This window comes from Phycodurus eques, chromosome 1 (assembly GCF_024500275.1).
Source record: "Phycodurus eques isolate BA_2022a chromosome 1, UOR_Pequ_1.1, whole genome shotgun sequence".
Lineage (NCBI taxonomy): Eukaryota > Metazoa > Chordata > Actinopteri > Syngnathiformes > Syngnathidae > Phycodurus > Phycodurus eques.
Genome location: NC_084525.1, coordinates 49,064,237 through 49,079,047, shown reverse-complemented (window position 1 = coordinate 49,079,047; position 14,811 = coordinate 49,064,237). Strand labels below are relative to the sequence as shown.

At 41.2% G+C, this 14,811-nt stretch overlaps 1 protein-coding gene across 4 annotated transcripts in view; it reads left to right on the top strand.

The window, feature by feature from the left end:
* Window positions 1–14,811, top strand: part of LOC133413262 (ERC protein 2-like) — a 135,420-nt gene that overhangs the window by 30,452 nt on the left and 90,157 nt on the right. For all 4 annotated transcript variants that reach the window (XM_061697410.1, XM_061697401.1, XM_061697429.1 and 1 more), the window contains exons 6-9: window positions 5,902–6,039; window positions 8,447–8,635; window positions 14,184–14,225; window positions 14,526–14,719. In XM_061697410.1, coding sequence (XP_061553394.1) covers window positions 5,902–6,039; window positions 8,447–8,635; window positions 14,184–14,225; window positions 14,526–14,719 — 563 coding nt within the window. The remainder of the gene's footprint in view (window positions 1–5,901; window positions 6,040–8,446; window positions 8,636–14,183; window positions 14,226–14,525; window positions 14,720–14,811) is intronic.

Below are 14,811 nucleotides of genomic sequence, written 5' to 3'. Positions count from 1 at the left end.
GCTGCAATTGACTATATATATATATATAGTCTTCAATGTATTTAAAATTGACATCAATTATTTGTGGATTTTCGCTATTTGAGGTCCGGCCTTTGAATAGTGGGGTCCACTCTATGTACCGGTGTGTGTGTGTGTGTCAAGGATCTCTGTGGGTTCAGGTCTCCCTGGACTATGTCACTAGCTCCTCGTCTTCCAGACTCTTTCGGCACTAGCTCTGGTCCGGGGGTCATCGCTTCCTCTGGGCCTAGTGCAGATAGAGTAACAGACAAAAAGAAACGTTCTTGGCTTCAATGTTTCCTTTCTTTCCTCACTCTGCTCTTTGCTGTAGTTAAGAAAAATGCTGTGTCCCTCGACCAATTCTCATAATGTATGAGCTACAGTTGAAAACAGTCAGTTTTCATGTCCCTCGTTGAATAAATGGAAGCACAAAGTCTGACTGATTTGTGGTATGTACTGTACCCATACTTTCATGAAACAACTCACTTTGACCCTTTCCTCCCCCCTCGTACTGCATGTTTTACACACCGCGTTGAAACAACAGCGACACTGTTGAATGCATATGGATGGCGAGAGAGGGTGCTGCATTTTGATTAAATGCGAAATATTATTCCACCACCGGCACAGTGTTTATTATGTGTTAAATACATGCACACACGCATGCACACACTTCAATGTCAAAGCACCTCTTGCTGTGATTTAAGGCTTTGTTTGAGTGGAAATGAGAATTTCTAACTGTATTTCATTTCATCAATTCATCATTATTTCAGGAAAACAAATGGGTATTGAAGATGAAGTGTGATTGGGAAATGATAAATGAGCCAAATGCTTTTTTTATATTGAGCCTGAGTGACTTTTTGGACTGCAAATGGATAAAACTCTTTATACAATAATAGTTTTGAAAACCAAAGCTTTTAAAACTGGTCTCAAAATAGACCAACTGACTCCACCCCCCCCCCCCCCCCCCCCCAAAAAAAAAAAAAAAACTCAGCCCAAATATGTGCAGAATAGAGTAAAATGAAATATGTTTTAGATGGTTTTCAAAGCCCGGTAGACAATTAGTGTGTACGGTCTGCGTGTTACGGTCTTTTCTGGCATTTTTTAAAAGCTCCATGTGAACAAACAACTCAAAGAAATAAAATGTTTTTTTTTTTTCCCTTTTAATTGTTGTTGTGTAAAAGTACCCCAAGTCGTTTTAAAAGAGAAGGCGTATGTTTTGCATTTTGCTTCCGGATTATCTTCCTGACGGAACTTGCAGAACCTATTAAGCTGAATTTGTGCAGTTCTTAAGCTTTGATGTTTTCAAAGAATGTCTAAACTGCGGTATCGGTGAACTTTTTGCAAAGCACACGGGCCCGGGAGTTATCCAGAGAGCTAGATACATCGTGGATGGCCCTGGAGGTATTCCAGCTAAGTGACTGAGTGTGTGTATCAGCTGTACTTCTCAGATCATCTGAGATTACTCTGAACTATACACATCCATTCCTGCTGCTGCGAAGTCCACCAATGTCTTTCATCCTAATGGATTCCATCTGACCAATCAGAACACGGGCACATGGCTGCAGATAAGCCGAGAGGTCGGAACTGGAGAAGTTCCGGTAAAGAGCTTGCGATAGACCCCCCCACCCCCCAGCTGCCTCTTGTATCCCTCTGCTGCTCCTATCAGCAATCAGACGGGTTAATGTCGTGGCTGACTGATTGGAGCCGTGCAGGCTGCACATCAGTCAGCACAAAGCTAACGTTGGGCCGCGTGTCAGCGATCCGAGTCCATCTTCTGCCTGACCACAACACCTGCACTTCAGTCCCCCAAATCACATGCATTTGAAGACACCGATAAAATCTTACGCCTGACTGTATCCTGATAATGGCAAACCACATCTCAAGCTCACCTGCTTTGTCCCAACAGACCACAAGTTTCGCAATTCGATACTTTAATATCAGACGCAGACCTTTTCTTTGACTTGCTTTGTTATTGTAACGTATTAGGAAAGATGACGTTTGATCCGTCTCATACCAGATCTGGTAAATCACTAAGTTGAGAAGTTACATCTGCTGTAGTACTCGGTGGGTAACTTTTTTTTTTTTTCTCTTGCTTTCCATCCTCTCCAAACAAAAAAAAAAAGAAAAAGAAAAAAAAATCCTAATGGAACTGGGAGCAGGAGAATCTAGCAACAGGGTAATTACACAGCAATTACCATAGCATTCTGCAGCTGAAGGGGGGCTCGAGATATGGTCTTGAGCCTAAAGAGCAGAGACGTGACTCAACTTAGCCAAAACACACAGACACACACGGTCAGGTAGAGCTTGGCGCACACAAGTACAATCTGTCTTTATTCCAAAGCTTAAGCTTTACCTCCCTGCTCGTTGTGCTCAGTTGAAGAAACTCCCTCTATGTCGAGCTCTTACTCTCTCTCTCTCTCTCGCTCTCTGTGTGTGTGCGCACCACATATGTGTCTTAGTTTCTAATCAATATGTATGGATGCAGCACTGTGTCCGGAGAGGAGGAGGAGGAGGACATACGCTACAGCATGTCGTGGTGCCGTGTGCAATTCCTCATCCTTTTGACTGACGAGAGGCCAAACTTTTATGACGACGTGACAAAAGTCGTACAATCCTGACTGCATGAAGTTGCTTATACAGTACGTTAGCATCTTCGTGAAATGGCACAATGTCGCGTAGTTTAGGCTAGCCGTGATTCTTTTGTTCCTGAAGCTCAAGGAGAAGTTTCAATTAAGCTTATCTGCGACCCTAGTGAGGACAAGTGCTTTTGAAAATGGATGGCGGGATGGCTGATCTCTGCTTCTCATTGTGGAATTGTGCGTTGACCTTCCTTCTCCTCCCTGTTTGAACCTGGAAAGTTGTCAGCAGCTAAAACCGTCCACAAGGGGGCGTCAGTTGACATAATATCACAGCTTCCATCAGTTCTTTGCCTCCTGTTGAATATTCCAGGCACAGATGGCTGTGAGATGCGATGGAGAGACAGCGGTTAGATGGAGGCCATACTGAAAAGGTGCAAATGTTTTCCTCTGAGCTCCATGACTGAAAAGTCACGTCTGAAAGCTCTCAAGCAGGAGCACGTCTGTGATGGTGGATTCATGCGAGAATCAAGAAGCTGCCGTAGTTGGAGACGGGTCCAGTATGCAGGTGTACACTTTGGAGCGTATTGTTTTACAACACATTTAGAATGAATATATTGACATTGACAAATTTGCGTGTGTAAGGTGTTTGTTGTGCTTTAATCACGGCATATACAGTATAAGGGCTACTTTCTACTCTTGCAGTGTGATTGACTGTGACCTGGATTTCTTCACAATCTGTTGCTACATTATGTTTAAACTACAGTATGTGTGTCTTTGTGTACATCAATGTCTGGCTTTCTACAACAACTCCTGTCCTACTTTATATTTGTAAATGACTACAAGTGGCGAAAACTGCAAAATGAGTTGGCTTTTACAGAGACAAATAGGTTCTTGTTCGGCACTTCATTGGTCCAAGAGACTTTCGGAAAAACTGCACAAACAATTGTAATGTTATGGTGGTCACGATCCATCCGGGCCTCCTCGGTGTTCTGCAGAAATGATTCTTCCGGAGGCCACTGAGTTCTTGTTCTTTCTTTGGATGGGAGACAGATGGGTCAACTGAGTTTGTGGTTCTCCTCTGGAAGATGTTGCTTTTAGGTCACAGTGTTTTTGCCAGAAACACATTTTCAACAGCTTTTCACTCATCACATCAAGCTGAGCTCTAATAACAGTGTTACCAACAAACTGGAACCACAATGCAATAGCAAGACAAACTGTGATCGGATGTGCATATTATTATTTTGTTAACCTTGATGTTGTATTAACGGTTTATATTATTTGTCGTGAAGTAAGCCTGCTTTGCTTATTTGCCTCCCCATTATCTGATTATATCATTTTATAGTTGATCCCGCCACTTTTTCAGTCTCTCGGCCTTATTGTATCGCCATACTATACTATATACGTCTGAGTTTTGCGCTATTTCAGTCTCTTGGCTGAAACGCCAACCTGCTGGTGCCATGTCAGTGTCACAGAATGGTACTGTTGTTCCAACACTCCATTTTTCAAGGGTATCGTAGTCTGGTTGCATCACCTTGTAGATAAAGTTATCAGTAACGCCGTAAATATTTGCAGGTGTGTGTGCCTGGCGTTGATGCGGACGTGGAGCTTTGTGAAAATATGGCATTGACGCATACAGTAAGTCGTAGTGCATCGTCAGGCCTGCAGAGTCACGACAGCAGCACACTGTTGGAGGTCTGCTCCGGCAGGAGGTGTATACAGTTCAAGGGCGGATGCCATGCATGACAACATGATGATAAAAGCCAACGCATGTGCGCATTTAGGAAAATGCACCGAGAGCTTCACTGCTGTTCTCATCAGCAACACCCAAGCTCCTAAAGGAAGGCTCTACTTTCCAGAACGGCACACAGCCAACTACATCTTAGCCATACCCAAAAAAAGCTCGTCTCCTCAAGAATTCTGAGCTTCTGACATTTTGGACAAAATGTCACATTCTCTTTTTGACTGATGTGACTCCAATGACAAATTCTTTCGGTCCGAGACCCAAGTTGGGTTTTACAAGACGGTTCCACAGGAGGCTGAATGTCAAGGTCAATATTTTACTGACTGGTGGTTATTTTATGTGAAGAAGCCAAAGCAAACATCAGCCTCATGAAGAGTGTAATGATTTATCTAAGAGCAGGGCCAATGTGTTGAATTTGACCTGAAATAGGGCTCTGTGGTGTCCATAGGGAGCGGGAGCAATGTGTATGACAGTTTTTCGGGTGTACAGTATTTCATAAAAGGTTGTATTTAAATGCTTCCATTGTATTCAAAAGACTTTCTGGAATACTCTTTTTTTTTTTTTTTTTTTGGATACAGTATACCCAAATGTAGCATCTATGTTGTGACCTATGCAAGACGCATAACATTTTGTGTTACATTGCCGGACTATTTTTACATACATCGAATGAAAGAAACGGAGCAGAACAAATGAAATCACTCAAAGCGTCAGCTGCTGGAATTCTGTCAGAGGTCGTGTTAAACGTTCTCATCATTGCCTGAAGGGTTTGCTGTCCCCTATCGCTTAAGTACTGATTAATCAACGTACCAATGACTGCCATGAACAATCAAGATTTAGTGAAAGGACGAAGCCTATTTTTGCCATTGACTCCTGCTACTTTCCTTTTGCCAAACCCAAGATGGCTCCATTAAAGCTGGCTGCTTGGCCTCCAGACAGTGGAGAACTCCAAAGGCTGCAGTCTAATTGGATTCATTTGTACAATAGCTGTGGAGATTTCAACATTCTCTATCTGTGTACCCATGACTGGAATGTGGTTTCCCATTTTTTTGTTGTTTTTGTTTCCCCTCCTTCTGGTCACAAGTGCGTTTCTTGCTTTTATTCAATTCTCATTTTACTAGTATAATACAAATTATTTTGCTAAACTCACGGTCCATTCTGAAACAAACAAAGAAAAAAAAAAACCCTGTTTGGGTTAAATCTGGTATTCATGAGCGCCTGCCTGAAAGGTGCTTTGTGTGTCTGAAGACAAAATTCGACATTCAGCTTGAATTGACTTTTTGTCGTACCAGTGAATAAATAAGATTTAGCTCAGTCTGCCAGGTCTGGAGTGCTTTTTTTTCTCTTTCTTTTCCTTTCGTTTCAGCGCTTTGTTGCTTTCAATTCTCAACTTGTATTACAAACCTTTTGGTGTTTAAACTCATATTCCTATCTGGGTCCATTTGCATTTGAAATAAAAGTAGCTGGAGACGTTACTTTTCTCATTTGAGTGATGTTTTCAGTGAGATCAAATATTGTGTTACATTGTTCTCTCTAAGGTCTATTAAAACCATCCTCACAGCCACACATTTCACCTCCTTTTGCCAGATCGACAACCTGTTGGAGCAGTTAAAGGACAAGGACAAACAGCTGACTGGGTTGAAGGATCGGGTGCAAGGTCTTCAAACCGATTCCAGCAACACAGACACAGCCCTTGCCACGCTGGAGGAGGCCCTCTCGGAGAAGGTACAAGCAAACGCTGCAAATATTCATTCAAAATACACAAAGCTGACCATTGAATGCTATAAAGATTACAGTATGTGTGTGCACATTGTCTTATCTGAATAAAGCAGCAATATATTGGCAGTTATGCTAAAACTGCCTTGTCAGATACTGTAGACTCACAAAATGAAACCATTAGACAACTATTTGGGTTTCAATGGTGTGGAAACTTTTACTCAACCATGTACACAGATTTTTAAGGAATCTGGTAGGACTTTATTAGCTTACTTCCTTCGCTGTGTCTCACTGTTATAATTTATGGACACATACCTCCTATTTTATAGACTTTGGACCACATGAGGAGATGTGAGAAAACTGTGAAAGTGGAAGCAGGAGGGAGTTGAAGAGAGCATTGAATCAGGATTAAGCCCTATGCAGAACTTTGGTGGGAATATGTTCGTCTGGCCTTCAATCTTGATGATCTTTCAAATACATAGCATACGAGTGCAATAAACCACATATCGTGGGTGTCGAGGAGAATCCTTACATGTCCCAAATCACAATTCTTTTTTTTTTTTTAGGAAAAAAACCAAAACATAACAAAAAAAAACATCTTGCTGGCGTTATCAAACACTGGGTCGTCCTAGTTGGAATTATATTTTATAATGCTATCATATGCCATTGCACGCCAACATCAACACACCACCGCAAAGTCATACTCAAGTGCGAGTTTGATGTGCTAAACAAATGTATGAATTTATTACGCTAGCATGGACACGTCGCCGCCGCGGGCCATGCGTTTTACACCACCCCCCAGCCGGACAAAAAAAACCTTTCATACTTCATAAAAGGAAACGATTGTGGATACATCATCTTCCCAAACTCCTTTTCAAAGGTCTTAAAGCCATAAGTGACAATGAATAAAAGAATGAGCTGGCGAAGCAGTGTAATAGGCGGAAATGAGTCTGCACGCAAACTTACCTTTGGGGCTGACTAGTTCCTGTTGTGTTACAGCTATCCATTTTTACCAAAACAAGCTGACTCAAATGTATCTAACCTAACTATTTTCACACTTTACTGTCTTAAAAACATCTTCCAGACTTATAATCTTGTGGTGACAAAATTCCGCACGGCTCCCGCGGAGTGAGAAAGAACCGGAGTTTTATGACACTTCTCAGAAAGTTGAAGTGTCCAAGAGAGTTCATTTGTCCTCAAGCTATTTCCAATACTTCATATTCGTTAATAGTGTGCACAAATGACAGATAACGTGGAGACGGACCAATATTAACGATTTGTGAAACAAACATTAAGCCGACAATATTTGGAAATACGAGGTTTGCGTCCGACAGCAGCTATTTTCTTTCTGTGTTCGCCCATCTGTTTCCCCCCAAACCCGCTTCTGACGCAGCCTCCTTACAGTGGAATTCAGCTGAAGAGCATTAGCAAGCCTTTTCTACTTTGTGGTCAGCAACGGCTGTGAAATGTGAGCATGTGTATCGCTAATCACAAACCTGCGAGCCACACTCCTGTGGATCTTAACACGCTGAGGTTTTGTGCCCATACCGAGCCTGGAGCTGCCATCGTGTGTATTTCTCACGCTGCGCTTGCACGCCTCGCGTTCCTCCTCACATTGGCATTTTTTTTCTTTTATCACATCCTGTTCTCCATCCCAAAACACCAAACATCTTTGCGATAGCTCCTAATATGAGGGAAACATCCTTGTCTCTTTTTTCTCTCTCGCGCCTGCAAAAGCTGCTATGCACGCATTGCTCTGCCAGCTCTCGTTAAAGGGTGTATATGTCCAATTTACTCAGGGGTTTAAAGCTGCCAATCATGCGGCAATACCACATCGTAAAGGCCCAATTCTGCGTTGCGTTGCGTGCCTAAATAAACACCAGAATAAACACCTTGATAATCACTCCAGTCCACACACCTACTATACACACCTTGTCTGCTCTCCCACCCATGCTGCTGACGTGGTTTCGGGCCCATGCCCAAAGTCGCGCTGCTGTGATTAGAGAAAAGGGAGAATGATGATCTAAACATTCCAACTTGGTTTATCAGGAGTCAGTGTGGGGTTGTAAAGAAGCAATCTCCAGTACTGTATTATCCATTTTCAATACATCTGTCTCGATACTCTTGTCTTGTTCGGATCTCTCTCTCTCCATTATTTACGGTGGTCTTATTTAAGACTTCTATTTATGAGTTTGGCTGCCCTTTGCAAATCATGCTGTTGAGCCTATTCACTAAGAGGCTATGATTCATTAATGATAGTACAAAGACGATTAGTCACCCAAGATGGACAATCGTTTGCGTTTTAGAAGTGAGATGATTTATAGCTTTAATGGGAATAAGCGCGCAAGTAGATCATATCTTATAAGGTCTTTACCAGATTCAGATCTCATGCCTCTCAATTTTCCCCACTTCTCAGGAGCGAGTTATTGAGAACCTTCGGGAACAGAAGGAGCGGGCGGACAGGGTTCAACTGGAGGAGTTGGAGCGACTGAGGAAGGACAACCAGGAATTGAAGGACAAGCTCGTAGCCCTCCAACCGCAGAAACCGTCCCCCGGCCAGCCTCCTATCCTGGGCCCAAACCAAGGCCAAAGGCCCGATGGAGAGGTCTGTATGGGGTGAGCACGGGGAGGAGGAGGGTTCAAAATGTGGAAATGTGAGCATGTGTGTGTTTAAAGAATTTATTTGCCAAACAGCACCCGAGAGGAGCAATTGCAACAAATGATGTTGGAGTAGATAACATTGTAAAGGTTCACATTCAGTGCTGTATAATTTTGGTTTTTGTTGTATTCATTTCTTACTACGATATGAAACTCAAATAATCCAAGACCAATATAACAAATGGGCAAAACGATTTGCTTGTTGATTCAAGCACTGCACACCCTGAAGATTGTGAGTGCTAGATACAGTGCCGTCAAAAAGTATTGGCCCCCTTCTCATATTCTTATATTTGTGCATAGTTTCCCCACTTTGTTTAAACAAATGCCAATATCAGACAAGGATAACCCAAGTAAACATAAAATGTTGTTTATAAACGGTGATGTTATTTATTAGGGCAAAAAAAATATTCAAAGCTACCTGGCCCGGTGTGGAAAACGTAATGCCCCTCTTGTTAAATCATGAATTAACTGTGGTTAATGACATTATTATTATTTTTTTGGTTCATTTTCACTGACCACACCCAAGCCCGGTTAACTCCAGACCTGTTCAATCAAGAAATGTCTTTGGCGGACTAGCCAGGCCACCCTTCATGGGGTTATACAAACGTCGCAGGACAAGAAAAGCACAAAACAAGGGTTATTTTGAGACGCAATGTTCTACGTGCACTCATTGGCTTGGCTTCTTTTAACTTCTGACCATGCCCAGACAAGCAGCTTTACATGGCGCGTCTTTGTGTTGAATGTCTGCCAACTATCCGAACGCAACTTAAATCAGCTTGTCATCAAATATGTGTTTGATGTCTTTAAAAGTACACACAGTTCACAACTCTGCAGGAACTGCTGAATCCAAATATTCCTTACATCCAAAATGCGTCTTGAATTCCTCTCTGTTACCTCCCTGCGAGTATCCACAATAATCTTAGCAACTCCCCATCGATGGGGCGTCATGCAGCAGATATATCTTAAAAGAGGATAAGAGGATGATATTAAAAGGATGTGATTTATGAAAAAATAACAATCTGTCCATCCCTTATTGGGTGCCAAGAAAGAGTATTTTTTTCCTCCCTTTTCCCTCACTCACCCGTTTATAGACTGTCATCCGGCCAGAATGTATGAGAGACTTTTCTTCTATAGTCATAGAAAGCATACACACATCTCATTCCTGTAAAATGATATCGTGTTGAGTGTTGGGCCACAAAAAAAGGGACGGCAGCACGGTAACTCTGTGGAGCCAGCAGATTTAGTCTGACAGAAATGTTGCCATAATTGGATTATTTAGTGACGTGGCTAGCAGCGAGACCTGTTTTGTAAACTTTTTTTTTTTTATAAAAGGGCTTAGGCTTGTTTCTGTGTGTGTTCTTCGAAGCGTCGATGAGCACGACATACTTTCGCACATGTACTGTACGTAAATAAGCATGTACAGTATGAATGTGCTTTTAGAATGAAGTACAATGTGACAAGCCGCAAATTTCCTTTTCATCCTGTAGGAGAGCGGTGAACGCGCTTTCATACTTTTCAGTTGTGCACATGAACATTCCCACTATTTATACAAGGCAACACAACAATTTGCTGATGTCAACAAAGAGGGGAAACATGAAGCCCCTGAAAGTTATCCCTGCAGTATTTTGCCTGTGTTAATGTCCACACTCATCATTCTGTGGATGAATGAATGAATGAATTGTGGAAATATTTCGCCCATGCTGGGATCTTCTGTTACTGCTCTGATGTGGCCATTCTGCTGGATTTTGAAGTCCAGAATGTTCTTCTTCAACGTTCTGCTCTCCATGTGGACTTAAGCTTTGTTTGTGAATGACCGACCCCGTGTTGCCTTCATCTAATTCCATTTCTGCTGTCACTTGGAAGTGATGATTCTCTTGTGACAAATCAATCAGGTAGTAAAAGTGGTACAGTGTGTTACAAATCAGTTTATTTATTTTGTATCTACATTGACTATTGCAATGAAAAATTGTCCACCAAAAATGTCCTGCCTGGCAAAAAAAAAGGATCTTTCACATGATTGGCTTTTTTTTTTTTTTTGTTTTTTTTTTTGTGTCAAACTCGATACTCTAGATGCCATACTGTAAAAATGCTACGTATTCTCCTCATCCGTAGAGGGTTCTCAGAGTTGCACTCAACTTTCTCGCTGGTGAATAGCTGACTTAGCTTCAGGTCAACGCTCGCTGAACTTCAGAATTCTCAGGGACTGTTTGTCTTTTTTAGCAAATTCAATATATCAACAAATATATCCGCGATTCACACGTATGTTTTTGCAAATCCACAAATAATTTGCACATTTTCTTCAATCCACAAATATACACGTTTCTTTTTTTAATGTTGTGTGTGCATTTATCATGACTTACCATTTGTAAATATTAAAATTTGCTTGTGAATTGTTGAAGTTGGGTTTGTGGATCAGTGGGCACATGCATTTATTTTTTATTCAAAAAACACGTTTACATTGCGGATATATTTGTGGATTTGAAAAAACATGTGCAAATGATTTGTGGATTTGCAAAACACGTGTAAATCATGGATATGTTTGTAGATTTGAAAAACACAGGTGTGAATCCCGGATATATTTGTGGATTTGCATAATGTGCAAATAATTATGAGACATATCTCTCCCCACTTTTCTTCATTTAAGTGGTTGCTTTGTCACATATTCCAGTAAATACTTTCATGTCTTGTGAGGAATTTCCCTTCAAGTAGTTGCAGTTGGGGTTTGATGTCAAAAGGTAGACACATTCCCTGCAGATGTTCGGTGTCTGACTCAGTCGAGCTGCTAGCCGAGCTTTTTCATCTCAAAGTTGTTTAAAACACCACATCCGCTCATCCCACGGTTAGTAAAGGACTGCAGGAAGTAAACGCTAGCTTTTCAAAGAGACATTGAGAGATGTTTTCGGAAGGAAGTGATCTTTCCTAAAAAGCTTGAGAACACCACTTGCTAGCTATTTTTGCGACAACAGCTACTCTTTAATTTTTTATATTTAAATGATGGTATTGCACGAATAAAGAGATATGAGATGTGCTCATAATCTCCCTTTATCATCAATACTTCAAGCTATATTGACAATAGTTATTGCAATGTTGATGACTAGAAGGCATCTGATCAACATTTGAACACAAACAGGGCCCAAAATTAACTCTTTGACTCACTTTTGGAAAAAAATCCACCGGCCTAGCATATTTTTTTCTGCCTAAAATATAAAATCATTTTACAAAGTGTTGTATAATATATAGAAAAAATATCATCGCGATAATGGCACAAGCAACGTGTATATGTGTGCAGCCCTAATTTTACGCACATTTCTATAATACAGTATTACAGTGCTGTCAAAAAGTATAGGCTCCCGTCTCAAATTCTTCTATTTCTTTTACAGTTTCCCCACTTTAATGTTTAAAGTCATCAAACAAATAAAATGTCAGACAAATATAACCCAACTGATCTTAGAATTCTCTATTTAAACGGTGATTGCATTTGAAAGTTACCTGGCCCAATGTGGAAAAAGTAATGGCCCCCTAAACCTAATAACTGGTTGGGCCATCCTCAGCAGCAACAACTGAAATCAAGCATTTTCTACAACTAGCAATGAGTCTTTCACATCTCTGTGGAGATATGTTGGCCTAATCTTCCTTGCAGAATTGTTTAAATTCAGCAAAAATGCAGACTTAGAAGTTGACTGTTGTATTTTGGATCATTATCTTGCTGCAGAACCCAAGTGTGCTTGAGCTTTAGGTCACTTCAGTATTTTTGTTAAAGAGCAGAATTCATAGTTCCATCAGTCACAGTTGTCCAGGTCCTGAAGGAGAAAATCAGCCCAAGACCATCACACTACCATCACAATGGTTGACTTTTGGTATGATGTTCTTTTGTGAAATGCTCTGCTACATTTACGCCAGATGGAACGAGACACACACCTTCCAAAAAGCTCAACTTTCATCTTGTCAGTCCATATAATATTCTCCCAAAAGTCTTGAGAATTATTCAATGTTTTTTTTCTTCTTCTCAAAAGTAAGACGAGCCTTTATGTTCTTTTTGGTCATCAGTGGTTTTCGCCTTGGAACTCTGCCATGGATGCCATTTTTTTCACAGTCTCTTCCTTATTGGTGTGTCATGAACACTGACCTTAACTGAGGGAAGGAAGGCCTGCAGTTCTTTAGAAGTTATCCTGAGTTCCTTTGTGGCCTCCTAGATGAGCCATTGCTGTTCTCTTGGGATCATCTTTGTAGGCCGGCCACTCCTGGGAAGGTTCACCTCTGTTCAATGTTTTCTCCATGTGAGAAGAATGGCTCTCCCTATGGTTCACTGGAGTCCTAAAGCTTTAGAAATGACTTTTGTAACCCGGCGAAATATAATGGGCGAAATATTGCCACAACCACACAGTCTACATACTGAAAACTAAAGAAGCTCGAGAGGAGTTCAACATTTTATTTATAATTTTATTTTTGAGGGTGCCGACGTGTCTTACACATTGGCTAGTTCTAATAGCATGGCTCCACGTTGCTTTGGAGGCGGCGCCACACAACCAGCGCTGTGCACAACTCAGCAGGTTCCGAGGATGGTTGAGTCGGGGTCTCGAGCTCGCCCTCGGGGCAGCCGATGAAGCGCAGCTTCTGTTTACTCCTGCAACTTGCGAACGGAAGTGGAACCGGAAAATGACGTCTCTGATTGGTTGTTGTCATGCACGTGCCAATCAAATAATTTAGTGGCACGTGGCGTCTGGCGCGTGTTAATTTTGAACCCTGTACACAAACACACTAATTTAACCGTTTACCTCTTCTACTACTGCTATCTTGTTCTGTAATGAAAAATGGTCTACCGCACTGAACCAAAAATGCCCTGGCTGATGAAAAGGGTATCAGTAAGTTTCTTTCTTGGGCAACGGGAAACTGTCGCTAAAAAATTGTGTCTGATCCTCAAATTCCAATTTTTGTTAAATGCACGACACCCTAAGACATATTTTGTCCACTGCAGAGGCCAGATGTTCAAGTCCAAATTATCCAAAGTGTAGTCTCACAAACTCAGGGGCTATGGTAATGTATATTTAAAAAAAATAAAATAAAAATAAAATATATATATATATATATATATATATGTTTACACAGCACTTCCAACTTTTGTTGATACAACTCAATGCGAAGACAGTGAATAGCAACCAAATTACAGCCCAATGCCCTTTATTGGCGTATGGATTTCTCAGTTATTACAGTTTGAGTTATTAAAAAACAGAATGAATTACTGAACCGTTATCTCTGCATGAAGCTTGCCCCAGGGAGGTAACTGATTAAAAATGATGAAATTGAACGTATTGATTCTGCTTCACTTAAACTGAGACCCGAATTACAATCAGAAGTGAAAAATTGGGTATTGTGTAACTGACCCTTCCCGACTTTTCAGTTAACTAAAGTTAAAAGTAGGACAAGCCAGTATGACTTTTTATTATTATTTTTTTCTTCACACACAATAATCAACTCCTACTTATCTCATCCTCTAGATGCCAGCCAAAATAGATCCATTACCAGCTGTGAGCTCCACGGTAGGTTCCATGTTTTTATGTCCCTCCTGTGTTTGTGTCTTTATCTCAAACAGAGCAGTGAAAAGTTTGAAGGAAAAAAACTTTCTCATGCCATTGAATGAGAACATCTGTTTGACTAGTACTGAATGTGTAGTTCACATTTGGCCTAAATCGGCAGACATATAATATCCCTTTCAGCCCTTGTAAATATTGATTGATGCATTGATGTTTTTTTTAAATTCCGAAATTCTCCATCTAGAATGTCCGAAGTTGGTCTTTTGACTATCTGTGCACCTGATGCATGAACTTGCCTCCCCCAAGGCCCAAAACCCAGAGGACACATTGCGCAAGTGTCCCGACATCGCAGATCGCCTGAAGCTTCTGGAGCAGGAAGTGGCTCGCTACAGGGAAGAATCTGGAAAGTCACAAGTGGAGGTCGCGAGGTTGATGGCGGCACTGAAGGACGCTGAGATAGACAGATCTGGCAGAGAGAAGAGAATAAATGATCTTGAGAGGTGAGTGTATGCTGTATGCCGATGCTATCGGTGATGCTCTATTTATAGTACTCTGCTTCAAACTGGAAGAGTGCTATGAATTATTACCTGAT